The sequence below is a fragment of the Orcinus orca genome, chromosome 9 (assembly GCF_937001465.1).
Source record: "Orcinus orca chromosome 9, mOrcOrc1.1, whole genome shotgun sequence".
Taxonomy (NCBI): domain Eukaryota; kingdom Metazoa; phylum Chordata; class Mammalia; order Artiodactyla; family Delphinidae; genus Orcinus; species Orcinus orca.
This window is the reverse complement of record NC_064567.1, coordinates 7,011,881-7,032,399: the sequence shown is the minus strand read 5'-3', so window position 1 is coordinate 7,032,399 and position 20,519 is coordinate 7,011,881. Positions and strand designations below refer to the sequence as shown.

Sequence of the window (20,519 nt, the reverse complement as noted above, 5' to 3'; positions counted from 1 at the left end):
TCTACTCTCTACAGTCGATACAGGGTGAGTTTACCTGACACTCCATTGGGCAACTTGGTTTCCAGATTGTATTTCAGAAGAGGATACATTTTGACTTCCGCCTCAGGGCCTTTGCATTCACTAGGCATGAGTCTCCTGGGATCTTCTTAAAATGCATTCTGACTCAGCAGGTCTGGGGCCAAGCCCCAGAGATCATGCATTTCTGACAAACATCCGAGTAGTGTCAACGCTGCAGGTCCCGGGACACACTGAGAAATGACTCACTCCCAACCTCAGCCGGGCTCCAGCCAACTCATCCTTGGGTCTCAGCTCAAACATCACTTCAGAAAGGGCTTTCCCGACACCTCACTTCAAATGAGACCACACTTATTCCCTCCTAGAGCCCAGGCCTCACGTGTGCTGTGTGAGGTCTCCCAGACCAGCACGGAAGCCCGAGGCGGTGCTGGAGGAGTGTGCCTCTCGGTTGAAAAAAAAAAAGCCTTCAAGCCCCACACCCACATTTACTCCTGTGAGCTTCTGGCACAAAGTCTCTGAAGGGGGCCTGCTTGTCCTCCTGAGGGAAGAGGGCATCCAGGAGGGTGCAGAGGACTTCCTGCCACACTGGGGATTCTGAGGACTTAACAGACACCCCCGCCCACCCTGGCCAGACTCAACTTGAAAGCAGATCATCTAGAAAGGTCCACCACGGCTGTCCCTTCCCCTGGGGTTGCTTCTTGCCCCACCCAACCCCTGCAGCAAACCCACCAGCCACTGCTCGAAGAGACGCCCCCAGCTCACGATTTCTGTTTCAGCAAAATTAGGAACAGGTGAGCGGGGACGGCACATCTCGGTGAATGAACTCCCAGAATGAAGCTCACATCACACAAATCGCCCAGAACCCTGCAGGCCGGTCCAGCTTCCCATGCTGTCCTGTCCTGTCCCCTCCCTCCAGCCTCCAGAAGTGCTCAGGGCCTTGCCCTCCACCCCTGCCCCCTCCCGACAGAGTGCACCACTGCCCACCCACAAACAACCAAGAGCAGAGCCCATCGATGCCCCTACCCGGGTCGGGATGCCACCCCACCCCTGGATGTTCAGGCAGACTGGGCAGGGAGCCTCCCCTCCAGGCCCGGCCTCTCCATCTCCAGCACACTGAGGCTCCAGGGCGGGACCATGTTCTCTAGGACGGTGATGGAGGTTCATTTTGAATCCTTTCTTTATTCCATCACAACAGCCTACCCCTATCGTCCTATCACCCTAAAGTCTCCACCTGTGCCCCAGCTCATCTCTCCTTGGCCACAGCGGTTCTGAAGAGGCAGGCGGCCTCTCGGAGGCTGAGCCTCGGATCGGGGTCTGGGAGCACCTGGGAAACGCTCCTGCCTGCGGTCCTCGATTTGGGAGGAGAAGGCACGGTGACGCCCAGGCCCGCAGAGATGCTGTTTCTCCCTGGACCGGGGGGCAGATCAGTCGGGCTGGAATGCCGTCCTCGGCAGGGTGCTCGGCGACAGTTCTCACTTTGTGCCACAACAGAAAGAAAAAAAACCGAACACCAACAGTCCCATCTTCAGCTAAGCTTTCCTCAGGTGACAATCAAACAAAAAGGAAAAGTCGACGTGATTTGGCAAAGGCTTCTTAAATTTTAAATTAAAAACAGAGAAAAACATTCACACAGAAGAGATTCAACTGTCTGCTTTGAAGAAATATATTAAAGAAGGTGAAAAAGTTAAAAAAAAAATCAAACCCCAAATAATGGTAAAAATAGATGTATCCTCTGTAAAATTCTGGACTAATCTACTGAGTCATTCATATCTATTCAGTATCAGAGCATAAGGTGAAATACCAAAGTATAAAAAATTAAAACACAAGACAAACCAAAACACCTTGACAGACTGCCTTTGAGCAAGCCCACTGGGCTCGCAGCTGGCTCAGGCTCCAATGCCGAGTGCTGGAAGCTTCGCTGTCTGGTCCCTGCCGCGCTTGCCCTGAGCAGACCCTCAAGGCCTTCAAAGTTCTTCCCTGGCCCTGCTCAGTTCTGTGGCATGTTCTTCTATAAACTTGCTCAAATGCTCCAGATCTCTGTTTCCGTCCTCAAATTTAATTGGGTTCTTTTTGTCCCCACTGGGGGAGAAGTAGATGGTGGGGAAGCCCTCGACCTTGTAGCGGTCGTTGGTGACATCGTTGGCCGTGGCGTCCATCTTGGCGATGACCAGATTCTTGTGTCCCTTGTACTTCTTGCCCAGGGCTGTGTACACGGGCTCCAGCTGCTTGCAGTGCCCGCACCAGGGCGCGTAGAACTCGATGAGGACGTCCTTCTTAGGGTCCATCACGATGGAGTCGAAGGTCTTCCCCACCACGACCTTGACCGGCCCCTTGTTGTTCTTGGGCACCGGCTGGGATTTGACAACTGGCTTCAGTTTTCCTGCCGAGGAAAGCAAGCAGAGGAGGAGTGTGAGAGCCGAAAAGCCCCGACCCTGGCGGCTCTAACTGGACCAGGCAGTGAGGCTGGCCTGACGTGCAGGACATGGCAAGTCAGACGCTGCCAGGGCCAGCCAGGGCCTTGTCTCCAGGAGCCCACCGCCAGTTCTCTGGTTTCCTCACGTCTTCTACTTTCCCAGTCCCTGCAAAGGCCAGAGAGGGTGCAGGTGGTTCCCCACAAGGCCTAGCAGACGCTGGGTCCTGTTCAGTGAGGCTGTCACAAGAGATGCTCCCGATGCAGAGGGGTTACTAGGAGGGTGGGCGCCGCGGGCTGGAAGCCACGGTGGGGAGTAGACTGAGCAGTGACGGACAAGGAGGTCTGCCCGTCAGCTGCCAGCGCTGGGGACCCGGGGCCATGTGCGCAACCAGGTGAGAAAGACGCTCGCCTTGATGCCAAAGCAAGTTTTCCTCATACATGAAACTTACGTCTAAGTCCAAAAGCCTGTTGTACTTTACATAGTTTAAAAATAAGGCTTCTTGGGCTTCCCTGGTGGCGCAGTGGTTGAGAGTCTACCTGCCGATGCAGGGGACACGGGTTCGTGCCCCGGTCCGGGAAGATCCCACATGCCGCGGAGCGGCTGGGCCCGTGAGCCATGGCCGCTGAGCCTGCGCGTCCGGAGCCTGTGCTCCGCAACGGGAGGGGCCACAACAGTGAGAGGCCCGCGCAACCGCAAAAAAAAAAAGGCTTCTTGAAATTTCCAAGACGCCTGCCTTTTATTCTATTATGAAAAAAAAAAAAAAAAAAGAGAGAGAGAGAAAGCAAAAGAACAGGGATTCTCCATCCCCATCTTCCCATCCCTCGGGTCCAGGAGGAAGCCTGGGCCAGGCCCCCGACAACCAGCCGGTGGGGCCGCGGAGGTGGAGGATGGTGGGGGGATGGGATGGGGGGGGCTCACCTTTCTTGAAGGCGCTGACAAAGGCGCGGAGGGCGTCGGCATCGAAGTCGTCGGGCTCCATGGCGAACCTGCGGCCGCCCTCGTCCAGGATGGCCGCGTTCACCTCCTCCCCACTCTCACTCAGCCCCAGGTCCTTCACCTCCGTGGCGAAGTCGTCCTCGTCGGCCACGGCAAAGGTGTACTCGGGGAAGTCCTTGGCCACCTCCAGGACCTTGTTCCGCCAGAACTGAGTGGCTGAAAGGGCACCGAGGGCTGTGAGCCAGGCTGCAGAGGCTGAGGCTCCAGATGCCGGGCGCAGACCCCGGACCAGCCTCGGGCCACAGCCCAGGGCCCCTGCCCGCAGGCGGGTCGGGGTTGGGAGCTGGCCTCGCCCGGTCGCCCCCGCATCTCTAATCTAAGAGGGCCCAACTCGACTCGAAGCTCCCCTCGTGCTCAAGCAGAGAGGGAAGGGGGTAGGGACACAGCCCGGGAGGAAAAAGCCCCTGAAGCCGTAAGTAACCACACACCCCAGCCGCCAACCCGGGCCTCACCGACGCGGTAGTCGAAGCTGAAGTCCACGCCGTAGTACACGACCACCAGGGGGCGCCGCGAGTAGCGCTTGGCCTCGTTGGAAGACTTGCGGTGGCCGACAAGGGGCAGCGTGTGCCTCAACACGTGCTCCTTGATGGCCGAGCTCTCCGTGGAGTCCTGCAAAAGGGGGCAGGTGAGGTGCAGCTGTCCGTTGCTGTCGATGGGAAAAGCCATTTGCTCCAAGAGATGGGCACAGGGGCCCCACTCAAGTCCACCCAGTGATGCTGGGGCCCCTCCTCCAGGGAACCCGAAGTGAGCCTCTCGGGCAACTGCAGAGGCCACGTGCCCTTCCCTCTGGGTGGGGGCCTGCGGTCCAGGTCAATCAGGTTCTGCTGGGGGAAGGCCCGGCTCCCAGATGACAGCGGCGCTAACACGGGCTACACTGGGCACAGGGTCCCACCTTCCCCTGGTCTGATCCTCACAGCAGCCTCTCTGGGACACTGCACGGACAAGGAACACGGTGCCGTGATGCGAAGTGCTGCTGGGGCTCCGAGCTCCGCCTGGAGAAAGCCTGCCCCTGACTAGCCGCGACACTGAAGCCGGGGGCAGGGGTGCGGGCAGTGTCTCTCAGGAAGAGCATGGGGCCACACAGCTGCACGTGAGGGTGGCACGGCCACCTCGCTCTACAGGTGAGGAAACCGAGGCCCAACGAGGTGCGGCTGCCTGCCCAGCAGGAAGTGATGGATGACCCCTGCTCTCTCCCCCTAGGGCCCATGTCCCATCTGCAGCGATGGTCAGGAGGTGGTCCCAGGTGGCGCTGAGAAATGGCAGGCCGGGCCAGGTGGGAGGAGGCAGCAGGGACGAGGCAGAGGGCAGCTGGGCTGTGGGGTGTCTTTCATCAGGACGGCCCCTGGACCAACCATCCCTCAGGAGGTGAGCTCAAAGCCGAGGGGCCCAGGACAAATGTGCTCCCGAGCTGAGCACCTGGCCCCCGCGGGCCCGAATCTGAACAAGGCCAGAGCCCTCCTCGCTTACGTCTGCAGCCAACAGGCTCCCCTCACGGCAGTGCTGCCTGTGCTGACTTTACACCTGGCTTCATCTTACCTGTCCTGCCCTTGTCTTCCCTTTGTCCTAATTTTTAAATCCATTTTTTAAAAGTCACATTTTATCTGTTGTGTGCATTTTTTACAAAGCAGCCTGAAATAATTTTTGCAACCAAGACGGTATATAAATAATACCAAAAGAGTAAAGTAGCAGTGATGTGTACAACAGACTGTGGATCTCAACCTTTTCAGGTCAAGGACCCCTTCAAGAATCTACTGAAAGCTGCAGACAGCCCCCCTTTCCCAGGAGCACACACACCATACAGAACTGTACCATCAGGGCCCCTCTGCGGACCCAGAGCCAGTATCTCTGGGTGCTAAAAAGAGAAGCTGGAGGGCAGGGGGAGAGATGAGACCACCCCCACACGTCCTGGCTGGGGACGGAGCACACCTGCATTCTCCCCTTAGTCTGCTCCTAACTGGTTGTAGGACCTCCAGCCTGTTGGCTCACTTCTCTGCATCGTTCTATCAAATAAAATATTTGGATTCAAGGTGTAAGGTTTTTTCCAAACCTGAAGATCTGTTCAGTGGAGTGCGGAGCCCCTGTGAAGCACTCGGAACACCGAGCTGGACCCAGGCTCACCCTGGGCTGGGAGCTCCCTCCGCCCCTCTAGAGATGAGTGTGTCACCCCCTTAGGAAGACCGAGAGTGGGGGGACATAGAGGAAAGAAAGGCCAAGTCCACGTGCCACATCCCACAGCTTCACCCAGTGAACAGAGAGGCCCGTCATCGCTTCCTAGGCCTCAGCGCCCAAGCCACCTGGCGGCAAGTGAGGCTTGGCTCAGACCCAGCAGCCAGCACGTCCTGGCCAGGAGCCACACCAGCCACGCAGGCCGCTGCTGGCCTGCCAGGAGCTATAAAGACCGGGGGAACCCTTCTGGCAAAAGCAGGTGGAGCTCTGCCAGGGGCCAAGGCCCCACGACCCACGAGGTATGTGTGACCCCAACCCCCGACCGCCATCCCTCCCACGAACCCTGACCAAGAGACCATGCCGATGGGATGCCCCGGGGCTGGCATCCCTCCCCCACCTGGATGTCCATCACGTGGCTCTTGGGCTCATATTTGGACTGGAATTTCTCAGGCTGCATGATGACCAACTTCCCCGGGGAGACTTTCAAGAACTTGGCTATTTCAGTGTGGAAAGTGTGGTGGAATTTGTAATCCTCTCTCAGGTGGTTAGCTGAAAAATTAACAGAACAACAAATACACGATTTACTAAATTGCTTAAATGATCTAGATTCAACTCACTACCCACCATCAGTCAAAGCAAACGCCCAGAAAATAGTGTTCTTAACCACGAACGCCGTGTGGACTATATCCAGAGCTGAAACACTTGAAAGGAGTCTGGAGTTTACAACCTGGTATAGATGTAATCCCTTAAAATCTATATATCTTGGAATTTATTTTAAAAATAAACAATCTTCACAGAAAAACTCAGAGCTAATTTGTCAGGCGCTACAGTCGTCTGTGGCCTCTGATGCTGAGAAGCACATAACCCTGGACAGACAGCCCAAATCCTCCTGCGTCCGTCACAAGAGCCCTCCATCCCCACAGGGAGTTTTCACACCCAGCACCCTTTGCAGGGCTTTGACTGCTCCTCCCCGAGTTGTTGGGTGGCCTGTCTGTGGGCTGCGGTTCTTTTGCTGTACATACTTTAAATCTCGGGAAACTCCCCAATGCACCCCCACTGACTGAGGATACTCTAGAACAGGGGCTGGCAATCTTTTATGGAAAGGCCCAGACAGGAACTATCTTGGCTTTGTGGACCCCACGGTCATGACGACCCAGCTCTGTGCTGATCAGCGTGCAAACCATCTGGTGTGCTGTGTTCTAAGGGAACCTACAAAAACAGATGAGGACCGGATTTGGCCCGTGGGCCGGCCTGTCAACCCCTGCCCCGGACCCCCCCAGGGGAATCACCTCAGTCCCTCTGCTCTGTCCTCGCTGAGGCATCCACACGCACCCTGAGCGGAGTGTGGTCCCAGCACCGGGTGAGGCGTCGCCCCACCCGAGGGCAGCCTCCGACTGGCTATATATAGGGACAGGTGGCTGAGGGCACAGTACGTGTCTTGCAGGAGGCAGGGGCGACCTGGACAAGCTCACAGCTTCTGGAAGCTGAGACAGACTTTGACTGAAATCGTAATTTTCGACCTGCCGACTGTGTGACTTCAGGCCTGCCGGTGACTCACCTCCCCGAGCCCCAGTCCCTCCTCTGTAGAAACAGGACAGGGCACCTCTCAGACCACTGGAAGAATGAAACAAGGTGGCCCACCCAGAAGGCACCCCCGTTCTAAGCCGCCAGGCGCCCCGGGTATTTGTTATCAGGTGGCCCTGGGTGCAGAGACAGAATCGACAAGAACTTCCTGCCCGCCCTCCACGTTCACAGACCCCTTCCTCCCGCCAGCCTCCCCTCTGCTCCTGCCCCATCAGCTTCCCTGTCGTCCACGCTGCATCTCCAGGACTGTCTCTGGCTCCTTCCCCACAGTCTACACCCCAGGCCCAGTGACTGTCACCCCTGCCCGAGCCTAACCTGACCGGCCACGTGGGGTCACACGTATGTCAGGCTGGAAGTGAGGCAGCTGGACGGGCAGCACTGGGCCCACCCAGATGTATAGCACCAGAACCCACATTTTTTTTTTTTTTTTTTTTTTTGCGGTACGCGGGCCTCTCACTGCTGTGGCCTCTCCCGTTGCAGAGCACAGGCTCCGGACGTGCAGGCTCAGCGGCCATGGCTCATAGCCCCAGTCACTCCGCGGCACGTGGGATCCTCCCGGACCGGGGCACGAACCCGTGTCCCCTGCATCGGCAGGCGGACTCTCAACCACTGCGCCACCAGGGAAGCCCCAGAACCCACATTTTGCCAAGATCCCCAGGGATCTGCATGCACATAAATGTGTAGGTTTGGGGACTCCGTGGCTGCCTGTGGCCCTGGGTGGGCTAGGGGACCCCTCTGCAAGTTTCTAGCACAACTGGGTGACAAGGTTACTGACTGAATCAGTGAAGACCGAGGAAGCACAGAGTTTAGCTCTACTGTATGTTTTACAACGTTAATCTGCATTTGACAAACGCACAACCGTGACTGCGCAGCAGAGATTAGCACTAAGTGGCAAGCAGATCATAATTGCTCCTTCGAAGTAGAAAAGCAAACTGTTTTGGTGTGTGTGACGTGGGGTGAGGGGTGGAGGGCACTCAGGAGCTGATGAGGACCAAGAGGATCCTGACCGACCCTGAAAAGCCATCTTTTGTTCATGGCCTAGGGACCGTCCGGGGAGCGAGGACGCCAGCCCCCACGGGACACCACTGACAGCTGCTGGTGATAAACTTTGCCTCCCGGACCGGCAAGACCAGCATTCAGTGTGCAGTCAGCATCCCCAGGCACTTTGCTAAGCACTTCCTCCAATTTATCTCAACTAATGTAACAACCTTCCAAGTAGGACAGGTCACCGTGTTGGACGTGAGATCTCCGAGCTGATCAAGTCACTGACTGTGGTCACAGTATTCGAACACTGGCAGAGCCAGGACTCGAACCCAGGTCTGATGCAGAAACCCTCGCTTTCCGGTCAAGACCCTACCCCTGGCAGAGGGACTGGATCTGGGAAGGGGCCCCTGGAAGGGGCGGGAGGTAGACAATGACCTTGGATGAACTTGACTGTGCCCCTCCCCTCCTCTCAGAGGCCAGGAGGGGGACTGTGCAGCCCTCTCATCTATTTGGTAAGAGATCATATCACCCACGTGCAATGAAAGCAACAGAGAACCAAGCCCCAAGCCGAGAAAGGAAAGCCTGTTCCCACGTATGCAATCTCAATTCTCCCATCAAGCCATCCCCTAAGTCGATGCCCAGGAGTTTTATACAGAAGCAGCAGACTCCCCAGCAACCTCAGAGGGCCCGGGCCTGGGCACTCTGCCCTGCCCAGAGGGCCACTCCTTACCAGCGTCCTGGTACCGCTGGTAGGCTGGGTCGCTCTCCGCCTTAAAGACCCCAACGATGATGACATCGTCTCCATCCTTCAGGAACTCCTGGACCTGCTTCAGGGCCAGGATCTGCTTGGAGGGTGGCCCGGACTGCTCGATCATGTAGTCGACGATCCCTGGGAGCAGAGCACACGCCTGAGGGGCCGCTTGGGGCTGTAGGGCGCTGTCCCCACAGCTCTGCCGGCGCCCACACGCACCAGGAGCTTCCCTCCCCACTGAGGCCAGAGGAGGTGGCAGTACCGTATTTTTCCCGTGGGCCGTTGTAATCAAAGGGCTTTCCCTTGCGGAAGATTTTCAGGGTGGGATAGCCGGAGACGTCGAACCTCTTGGCCAGGTCTGTCTCTGCGGTGGCGTCGACCTTTGCCAGGGGGATTGGGGGAGAGCGCTTGCTCAGCTCCTTGGCGGCCTTCTCATACTCGGGGGCCAGTTTCTTGCAGTGTCCACACCTGCGAGAGGAAGCAGTTCTGTCAGGGGCCTGTTCTGGTGTGGATGCCACCTGCCAGGTAAGTGAAGCGCAGAAACCCAGCCTGCGCTCCCGGGCAGGCGACTGGAGAGATCCGGCCAACCTCGGGATGCCCCCGGGTGAGGGCAGGGCCCGGGCCTGCCCCAGGGGCCAGCAGGATGTGGCCTCCTCCTTCATTGGGGTGGGGGGACGCACACAACACACACACACCCGAGACATGGTGGACAGGGGCATAACCGTGACATGGGGTAAGACGTGGGAAAGGCCAAGACAATTTTCTTGGTGGGAGAGCTGGGACAGGTAAGGATACCAGTCAGTGGTGACTTCACACAGGACGTTACGGTGAGCTGGGACACAAGGGATGGGCAGGAAGTGGATGCAAGCCTGCGAAGGGGGCGGTGAGGGGAAGGGACAAAAGGCAGGAAGCTCTAGGGGCCCTGGGGCTCCGGCACAAGGAGGGAACACGTCTTGAGTGTAAAGCAAGAGTCAGGGTCAACTTCCAAGATTCACTCCAGAACAGTCGAGAGCAGAGACGAAGACAGAGAAAACCAAGGTCCAAACATCTCAGGAGGGAGGCAGCAAGGCCCGGGGGGGAAGCGGGCACTGCCTGGCGCACGGCCGTGTCCTCCAGCTCCGAGGGGCCCCAGATCGTTGGGTGGCCCCCCTATGTGGCCCACGTGGCTTACTCTCCCCTGCAGGCTCCACGCTTCAGGCCTATATTTTAGCCTCATCCTACCCCCCAGGAAAGACCCTGTGAAACCGCCTCTCTCGGAACACGCAGCGCCCCACTCTGCCCACTTGTGCACGGCGGGGACTTTGCACCCGCCTGCTCTTCGGCTAGCCCTGCCTCACGTGCGGGGGTCTGTCTCTGCCACCCCCGGCCCGTGCCTGTACCGAACACAGGACGGGCCTGACCAGTATCCGATAACAGGTGATAGACACCATCTTACCACGGGGCATAAAACTCCACCAGAATGATGCCTGAGTCATTCACCACCTCATCGAAGTTATCTTTGGTCAGCACGAGTGTGACTTCTGGTGGAGGTGTCCAGTTGGGCTGGGAGATCTCTTTGACCTTGGCCACAATTTCTGGAAGAAACAACACAAGACTGAGCACATGCAGGCGCCCGCTCCAGGGGTGGCAGGTGGTGAGGGGCGAAGAGAGAGAGCGGGGCCACAGAACAGGACCCATGTGATTTCCTGAAATCCAATCACATCTACAGCCAGGGCCACTCCGCACAGTTAAGAGCCAGAGGCCCACTGTTTCCAGCAGCTGTCCGTCATGGGTCCACTGCCACACGCACCCGCTGCAGACTGCTCGAGACAGTCCAAGCCCAACCCGACGAATGAGACTTCCGTTCCTAACACGCCAGGGTTCTAACTGCACTTGAACCCCGAGAGGTCATCTCCCAGTGTTTGACCACACATGCCTATTAATAGTTTTGGGGTCATCCTCTTAACTCGTACAAATACATATGTATTTAGACACGCACATCTAGCACTGGCACGTTACACGCATCATAAAACGTAACCAAACTGGAGAAAAATGAAAAGAGAAGCAGCAGCTCCCACGCCGCTCAGGCTGCAGACTGCGAACGGCCCTTCTGTGGCCTGCTTCCCCGGAGATGGATTCAACGCCAGGCCTGGGACACTGAATATATTCTCGCAAAGCACTTTCCAAGGGGTTCTTAGGAGCAGTGGCTGCAAACTTTTTCTCTCCTTTTTTGCCATAGAATCTACCAAGGAGCCAGGTCTGAGACCCACTGCCGCAAAGCACGAGCTTTCAGACTGGAGCGCGCACAGCAGCACCTGCCGGTGTAGGCAGAGCCGAGGCCCTGGGGCCATCAACGCAGGCGAGCCCCATTATTAACACGCACTGGGAGGGCTGGTGCCTGGGGAGGCCACTTAGGCAAACTCTGCTCTCAAGATTCCAAACTGGGCCACGTCCCTAGCTGGCAGGTGTCAAGCGCAGACCTCCAAATATACAAGTCTGTCACAGGACAGACTCTCGTACCAATTCAAAGGGAACCTTGAGATCAAGTCCACGTGACCTCACACTCCGCGATGAGGAGCCCAAGGCCCAGCAAGGGAGGCCCTTGTGGGGGACACAGGGCTACGTGATGGCAATGAAGACCCCAAACCTATTCAGTGCTATTTCTACTACGCTATACTGGGAATGGAAAATGCAGCACAAAGCAATCTTTTTTCTTAAGTGATTAAGAGATACGCTAAAGGCTACCACAATGTTATTTTCTCATTCATTTAATGAAACTTATTTAGTGTCTGATGTGAGCCAGGCAGGGACCCATCGGGCCTGGTTTTAGAAACACTGTCTGGCTCCGCACACCAGTGGTTCCAATGGGGGCTCTGGACCTGCACGTTCGGCAAGCCCTTAGAGCTCGCAAGAAACGCAGGTTATTGGGCCAGACCTGAAACTTAGTGAATCAGAAGCTCTGGGCTGGGGCTCGACAGTCTGTCTAAACGAGCCCCCTCAACCCCACCCCACCCCACCCCCCGTGAGTCGGATACAAGCTAGACATTCAGAAGCACCGCTCCAGCGCACTACCAAGACCCATGACCTGTAACACACCAGCTCCAGACCTTGAGTTTCATGGTCGCCAATGGAAGAAGATACCCCCTCCCATGCAAGGACAAGTTTACATTGATCCAAGTTTCCGCGAACATTCCATCAGGGATCACTCCCCGTCCACTCAGCTCGGCTTCCTTTCTAATATCCAAATTCCCCTCCCATCACCCCCTCCACTTTCCCTTCCAGGGAGAGGGAGCCCTGTCCCCGACTTCCACCAGCAGCTCAGAAGCCGCTCACCTTCCTGGGTCCTGGAGCCCTCGTAGTCGACAGCCTGCCCCTTCTTAAGGATCTTGATGGTAGGATAGCCACTCACGTCAAACCTGCTGGCCAGCGCCGATTCCGAGGTTGCGTCGATCTTGGCGACAGCAATGGGAGGGTCATTCTCCCTCAAGGTAGTGGCGATTTTTTCATATTCTGGAGCAAACTGCTTGCAATGCCCGCACCTGAGAATTAGATTTCGGGAAGAAGAAGCAGGTTAACTGTATCCATGGAGACTTAAATCCAGCAACACGCACACACACGGGGACACTGGGACCAGAAATGTTTGCAGTTGACAAGAAACACAAAACAGGGGAGGCCAAGGCAGCTGAAAGTCAAACAGATCCAGGTTCGAAACTCAGCTCTGCTGAGGGAACATGCTTTCAACATCTCTACACCCCAGTGTGAGGAGAAAACTCTTCCTGAAAGATGCCGTCTTTTCCACTCCTCTCAGAAGCATACGGCAGGGTTTTCCAGAGGCTACGTGATCGACGATGATGTCAGCATTCTGACGTGAACATGTAAGAGCGCTACTGTTATTTAAAGATGGCCTTTTCTATTTCTCAGTTTTAATTCCCGATACGGTAACTACTGATAAACATGACCCACATAACAAGCTATTTGAGGTCCTCAATTATTAAGTGTTAAGGGGTCCTGAGAGAACAAAATGTTTGAGAACGGCTGATCTATAAACCAGGAACAATGTAACCTCATAGGCCTGTCCTAAGGTCTGTTTAGATACTTTTACAAAGCATCTCACACTGTGCTAGACAAACAACGTAAGAATATCTTGACTATTTTGTCTCCGAAGTGAACCAAGGAGGGCAGGAGAAAGGGGAAAAAGAAGACGGGATTATGAGATGGAAAAAACAGCAGAAGAGAGGTGGGGGGAAGGAGCCCAAGAGTCATGACTGGCTGCCCCGTGAGGGTGAAAGATGGGAAAAGAGGGGCTGCTCCCCCAGGGCCCATGCACCTTTCCTATGGGAGGCCCCAGGGGCTGCACTGGGCAGCCACCAGACTCCAGGCAGGAGGAGGGGGTGGAGGGCGGAATCTGTAACGAGGGATGCGCCTGTCACCCACGCAGGTCTCTGTGTCATCACAGCTCGTTAGCCGCCCCCAGCTGTAACTAGCAGAGGACGTGTGCACATTTTTAAGCACTGGATCTGAAACGAGCGGGGCCCGCGGTCTGCGAGGGCTGGCTCGTCAGACGCTCAATGCAAATTGGCAGAATGCTGAGCCCCTGGCGCTCCCGAACCAGGAGTCTGGGTTCCTGCACCCGGACACTCCCACCCTGCGGGGTCCGGATGACTCTGAGGGGTCCAGCCTGGGACACAGAGGAACCCCTGGTCCATCTGGCTGAGGGGGGCGGAGCGTGGGTCCTCACCATGGAGCGTAGAACTCCAGCAGCACCGTGTCTTTGTCAGCCACAAAGTTATCAAAGTTCGCGTCATTTAGGACTGAGACACCATTTTCTTCCTTAACTTCCAAGTCATCGCCGTCGTCCTCGTCCTCGTCATCTTCCTCCTCCTCGTCTTCCTCCTCAATGGCATCCTCTTTCTTAGAAGAATCTGTGCAGAAAATACCCAGACTGGTTAGGAAAATGGTGACCCTCCTCCTTAAAAATCTTCCTAGAGGGACTTCCCTGGTGGCAAAGTGGTTAAGAATCCGCCTGCCAATGCAAGGGACACGGGTTTGAGCCCTGGTCCGGGAAGATCCCACAGGCCGCGGGGCAACTAAGCCCGTGCGCCCAACTACTGAGCCTGCGCTCTAGAGCCTGCGTGCCGCGACTACTGAAGACTGCGTGCCTAGAGCCCGTGCTCCGCAACAAGAGAAGCCACTGCAATGAGAAGCTTGCGCACCGCAACGAAGAGGAGCCCCCACTCGCCACAACTAGAGGAAAGCCCACGCGCAGCAACGAAGACCCAACGCAGCCAAAAATAAATAAATACGTAACTTTACTTAAAAAGAAAAAAAAAAATCTCCCTAGAACCCAAAACCCTCAAAATGGTCACGAGTCCTGCGTGGTCCCTGGGGGCCTCCCCAACCCCAGGAATTTGCATATCGGGTGGCCACTTAAGATTTCACTTAAAGGGAGGTCATGCCTAAAAGATGGCTGAAAACTGACTACAGGTCTAGAACTTAAAGTCTAAAAACTGCAGCAGGACTCGGAGGGCAGAACCAGCCCCCTCTCCAGACAGAGCACTCCCTCCCTGGCCCTGCTCTGCAGGCCTCCAGCCCAGGTACAGAGAACCCGCCGTCCTGCTCCCCAGGCACAGACCTGATGCACCCCTCGGGCCGCCCCGCGCAAGCCTCCTGACCCATATGCACGCTGTGCGCCTCAGGCTCCTCACTTCGTGGGCCCCCCACGTCTGTGCTCAAGGGCCAGGCTAACTTTCACACACATATTCCTCTTCCTCACCCTCTCTGCTTCCACAGGCAGGAAGCACTGCATCTAATCCCCCCCGACCCCTGCCCAATGAATGACTGACTGCCTGGTCCCCAGATCAGTACAAACAGGAAACAAGTACTGGTCTCAACTTTTCCAGCCCGGAGGTTACTCGGGCTGACTTCGTAAGTAAAATATGATGCCCCACACTCCTCCCTTCACATTTCAACCTTTGCTGAAGGACTGTAACACCCGTGGGGCTGTTTTTTATGTGTATGAGGTAAAAATGCCACCCCTTTCAGAAATGGATTAGGATTCCATCCTCCAGAATGAAAAGCTGAGAACCAGCACTTGTTTCCTGTTCGTACCTTTGTAGGACGCCCTGCCTGGAAGCAAAGTACTCTTTCCAGAACGCAAGCATATGAGCACATCTTATTATCAAGGTTCAACTGAATTTGTTGCTGAACTACAGGTACCAGAAATCCTGAACGGCAGTTCTCGTTACCCAGGTTCCCCAGCTGCTACCATGCCAGCAAACAGAACTGCAGCCAGCACGATTTCATCAACTCCAAAGGCAGAATGTTTCAGAGCCAATTATTTATTTTTGGAGATGCTTCCCAGGAGAGAAACCAACACCGACAGCGGGACTGAGGTCAGGGCTCGAAAACCTGCCCTCGGGATCCGGGAACCCCTGGGATTTGACCAATCTTAGCCGCCCCTGAACTGATCCAGTGCTGGCTCTGCAGGTGCTCAGAAAAGCCAGGAACTAGTCTGGGCAGGGTGGCAGCTTTGCTCGGTATCATTAAAATCTACCAATCTGCACACTAATTGTCAAAAGTAAACCAAAAACCCACCCCACCCCGCTGAGCCCCACTTTCCTCCACATTGTCCCTTCAAACACCCACTGCTTTTTCCTTTCACACCCCCGACCCCCAACTTAAGGCAGAAGTTCCTCCATTGCGCGGGCAGGAGAAACGGCTCTAAAATCCAAAAAGAACACCCACCAATTTGAGGAGTACATACCCAGCAGACTCCCATGTTTCTTGGGGCAGGTTACCAGCCCTGCCTGCAGTCTTCCTCCCGCCCTCCCCGAGCTCCCCAGCCACCTCGCCACTTCCCTGCTCCTCATCAGGGACCCTGCAGGGTGGTCAGGCCTGCAGAAGCCCCAGGCCCCCAGCACTGTCAGCAGGAGGCTTGGGGAGAGCAATGAGAACCAGGCTCCCTGGACGTGGAGGGGGCAGGACCCAGAGGAAGACAACCTGGGCTCAACCCCAACGCCACCTCTCAGGGCTGTGGCCTCAGCTCGTTTCTTTACACTCACGTCACACTGAATCCCCTTCCACTGGTGACTGGCAGCCAACACGATACACCCAGGTCCTCGGGAATCCTAGGACGTAACGCTTGAGAACCTCCGGGTTTACGCCAGCTGGCTAGGGGCTCCCGGTACAGGAACACTGCCTACAACAAACTTGCAGGATAAGTACTAGCTGACCCATGTCGGCCTGCAGAACCTTGTCACAGTGGCTTTCAAAAGGCTAGTCTGACGGCCCCTCACCTGAAAGTCCCACCCAAAATGACCCACATCGGGGCTGCAAACCCGGGGGCTTAATGTGGGGATGTCATGCAGGTTCTCTGCTCCTGTCGCGGACCTAGGAAGCACCACACGCCTTGCCCCAGATCTGGGTGCTCCCACGGCCCGGAAGGCCTGCTGTGGGCAGTTAGGTAGATGCCCCAGGCAGTGCATCTCCACTCTCACCGCCTGGCTGCTCAGCTCAGTCCGAGAATCAAGTTTACTTGCGGGCAGACGGAAAGACTGGAGGAAGGGTGGAAAGAAGGCTCGGGAGAACTTAATCCCCTCTTCAAGCTAGGAAACACAGCTCAGGGAGGAAGAGGGACTCGGCTATCTGCTCAATGCACAGGGATAAGGTGAATTTTACAAAATGGAAAAGCAAAGATGCTTTCCTACCTACACCCAGCCCGAAGTGGTCTGAGAGCACTATTGGTAATGGGGCTCTCACGATTAAATGGGGGTCCATGAGTTATCCTGGGACAGAGCTCCAAACAGTGAATTCATTTCTTGACACTTTTTAAAAAATTGACTTTGAGTTTATATTTTTAAGGATAAACAAAATGGCAGAACATTCCCTACATAATTAAGGATCCTTAATAGCATTAAGGCGTGGCCCCCCCTTTCCATTCCTCCCCAAGTTGCAGACAATCCCCAGGGTTGACTCCTCTGCAACTGGAGAAGGTGCTGGCTCTATATTCCCATGGACTAAAACCCCACACATCCGGACAAGGAAAATATCTCAGTTTAATGGGGAGACCACTCTTCACTGGGCTTCAGTTTTAAAGTTGGACATTCTAGGATAGAAATATATCCAAAGCCTTCCAGCACCTTCTGGAAGGGTGCCATCCTCCCCTGCGTGTAGTCAGTGAAGCCTCTTGCATCATCTCCACAGCCTGCTTAGCCCACCCAGTAAGGCCACTCCTGAAATGTAGGCCCCTCCTCTAACCAGGTCACTGCAACCCCTGCCCACTCCCACCAGTACATCTGACAACACTGGATCCTGCCCAGGCTGGACACCAGCCGCTCCTTACAGCATGTCCTCATCTGCCTCCTCAGCTGGCCGGTCTTCCAGTCCCCACCAGGGAGGTGCCCATAAAAGTTGGGTAAATCTTACCATTAGGTCAATACTGAATAGAAAAAGAGAAATTTGTTATCAGATATAACATCATTTAACTGATATGTTTTATGCGCCAGGCACCGTGCTGGGCACTTAAGCACACTCTCTCATCCCCCGAGGGAAACACATTGCATGCACTTTACAGAGGAAGAAACAGAGAGCTTTAGTCACCTGCCCAAAGGCACAAGGCTACTGAGTGGAGGGTCCTGACCGCTCAGCTGCTATGCCATGGTGACACATAGGATTTTCTTCCCAGGATGCCCCAAGTTTTACACGGACTCGTTTGATAATTACTTCCCAGAAAGGAAAAGAGAGGGGCAACTGGACAGTTCCCCAGCACTGTACCCAAGTGAATTTCCACTTACTTTAAAATCTAAACCAATCCCAAATGAAAGCAAGCAAGGGACTTCCCTGGTGGTCCAGCGGTTAAGACTCTGCACTCCCAATGCAGGGGGCCCCGGGCTCCATCCCGCATGCCGCAACTAAGAGTCCACATGCCGCAACTACAAGAGCTCACAGGCCACAACGAAGATCCTGCATGCTGCAACTAAGACCCGGTGCAGCCAAATAAATAAATAAGTAATAAAATAACTAAGAACCTGCATGCCCAGCAGTGAGGCAAAAAAAAAAAAAAAAAAAAGTTTTCCTTAGGGAAAACCCCCTAAGGACAGGGACCATCTGGGGTAGAGGCAAGTGTGGCCCTAAAATAAATCCACGGGATGGGTTATCTGTGATAGAAGCTGAACGTGAAGATCCAGGGATGGGAAAGAGTCAAGGTAACTACTAGAAGCCCCACCCTACCCAACTGCAGAGATTCCCGGGCTCACCCCAGAGGCGGCTACTTCCCAGGGTCTCCAGTGCATTAGCGACCTGTGACCAAAATGACAGATTCACTCTTCCTAATAGCCCTTGGTGTCCACCCATGTTTGCCACCCTTCCAGGCCTCTTAAGAATCCCCGCAAAATAGAATCACTGGATCAGAACCAAGACAAAGCTAGTTTGCTCTTTGGCTACGTTCCAAAAACTACCCTCCATCTCCACTGGTCCTCAAACTTTAAGGTACCTCCCAAAGTTTACCTTGCCCATGAATCAATGAAATGTTTAACATGCAGATTCGAGGGCCCACTGCTGCAGTCCGCTTGGGTGTATTTTGAGACTCTGTATTTAAATAAGCACCAGGTGATTTGGATAAAGGTCCTAAGACACTTGTAGGTGACACTACTCTCTAGTTCCTGTTGGCAGGTAGGTGTTCTCACCAAGCGTTGGTTTTTAACCTCCCTTTCTATGTGGGTAAAGACTCTTGAATCATTGACTTGCATAAAAGTTACTCAAGCTGTTTAAAAGAGTATAAAGTTCACAGTTCCTTTACACACTAACGTTAGAAAAAGGGGTTTATTTATATTGGAACAAACTCAACAGGAAAAAACTCTAGTCACCTAGAGAAAGGCCAGAGAGGAAGAAGTTTAAGACCAGTAATGCGATGCCCTGTTCTCTAGGAATTAGCACTCTTTTCTTGACTAAAACTTTCTAATTTTCCAAGTTCTCTTACACCATTTTTTAGCTAGCCGACTTCAAAGAAAAATGCAGGAGTGATGACTAGTAGCTGCGAACCTTCCTCCCAGAGCGGGCGCTTTATGGGCAGGGGCCACACTCATCCTTAACTCCCACAACCCAGCGCAGTGACCGGCACACACAGTAGGTGCTGAATAAATGCTCGCAAAAGGAATGCTATCTCCGGTTTCCAAAAGATGCAAACCAAGCCATTCCTTTCTCCCTCAAACCAGAACCCTTGAGTTACTTATATCCAAACCTACAAACCACAGTTTTGAGACGAAAAATGCTTGCTGCCCACGGTTGTCCCGAGAGCTCCCACTTGGGGCTTCGTGCCCTCGCCCCTTCTCTAAAATCTGTTTTGAAACCAGAGGCCCCTCTCCTTCACACTCCCTGGACGTGTTAGCCTCAAATGCTGAACCAGTTCCCAAGCTCCCGTTCCCAGGAGCGGGAAGTCAGCCTGGACTCGAGGAAAACCTGAGCAGAATCACGGCGAAGGAGCCAGCATGCAAAGAAGGCACTTTACATCCTGTCCGCGTTCAAGCCTCAGTGGCAGCCCCGGCCGCTTCGCCGCCCTCCTCTCCCGGATCCCCCAAGCGATGCTGTCCCCCGCTACCGCCCTCAAACTGCAGCACGTCGGCGGTCCGCGCGGCGACCCCGCCCACAGGCCCGGCCCGCCGCCGCTCACCTTCATCCGGGCCCTCTGCGCTCGCCGCTGCTAGCAGCTGCGCCAGGGCTAAGAGCAGAACGAGCAGCCAGGCTTCCCGGGGCCTCATCGCGGCGGTGCGGAGCTCGGCCTCCTCGCGCCGACGGCCACTGGGCGATCCCAAACCTCTGGCTCCGGTCTCGCGAAAAGAAACGAGAGGTAAGGAAAGAAACTCCCCCCCCCGGAAGACCTAGCCGGCAATTGACTGGGGGCGGGGAAGCCGCGGACCGGCCAATCCCAGCCCGACCTGGGGCGGGGGCCGCGTGCGTCGAAGTGCGCGTCCGAGCGCCAAAGTGCGCGTCCTAGCTCCCCAGCACAGTCCCCAGCACAGTCCCCAGCACAGTCCCCAGCACAGTCCTCAGCGCAGATCCTCCTCCCTGGCCTCCTCCGCAGGCCCCGCGGCTCCGGCGTTTAAAGATCAGAGCGCTACCATGAGGTGCCCCCTTCTGATTGGCTGCGCCGCGGCCTCCAATCAGCGGCTGCCACTCGGTTTGCCTGGAGCGCACAGGCTGAGAGAGGGAGCGGGGGAGAACAAAAGCGGCGGGCAGGGGCCGGAGGGGCGGGGTCGGGCTACGCCTCGGGAGCAATTGGCCGGTGGAGCGGTAGGCGGGGCCTTGGAAATGCGAGGCGGGCGGGGCTCCAGGCTGCTGATCTGGGCAGGAAGAACACGTGTCCTTAGCAGAACGTTGGTGAGAGGGTACGTGTGCGCAACTCTGGGGGACGGCGGGGTGGGGGGGAGGGCTCAAGAGCGAAGCGGCGGAGAGGCCCGAACTAGTCTGTTGGTGGGAAAGAGAGAGAACGGGACTCCGGAGTCGGCTTCATGTTCGTGGTCTTTTTGGTTTACGCCTGCGCGAATGAAAGTTGGCATTTCTTTCCTGGATTAAAACACAAATTGGCCTAGGGACGGGGGTCGCATGCAGTAAAAGTGAATCTAGAACTAGGATTT

At 55.5% G+C, this 20,519-nt stretch overlaps 1 protein-coding gene across 1 annotated transcript; it reads right to left on the bottom strand.

The window, feature by feature from the left end:
• Positions 1-1,174: 1,174 nt before the first annotated feature.
• On the bottom strand, positions 1,175-20,005 carry PDIA4 (protein disulfide isomerase family A member 4). The gene is made up of 10 exons (XM_004283653.3): positions 19,556-20,005; positions 13,628-13,811; positions 12,223-12,428; positions 10,346-10,484; positions 9,173-9,378; positions 8,890-9,048; positions 5,989-6,140; positions 3,878-4,034; positions 3,348-3,581; positions 1,175-2,395 (listed from the first exon to the last, which is right to left on the bottom strand). The coding sequence occupies exons 1-10, from the start codon at positions 19,641-19,643 to the stop codon at positions 1,980-1,982; spliced, it is 1,941 nt and encodes a 646-aa protein (XP_004283701.1). The 5' UTR covers positions 19,644-20,005; the 3' UTR covers positions 1,175-1,979.
• Between the last annotated feature and the right edge of the window lie 514 nt (positions 20,006-20,519).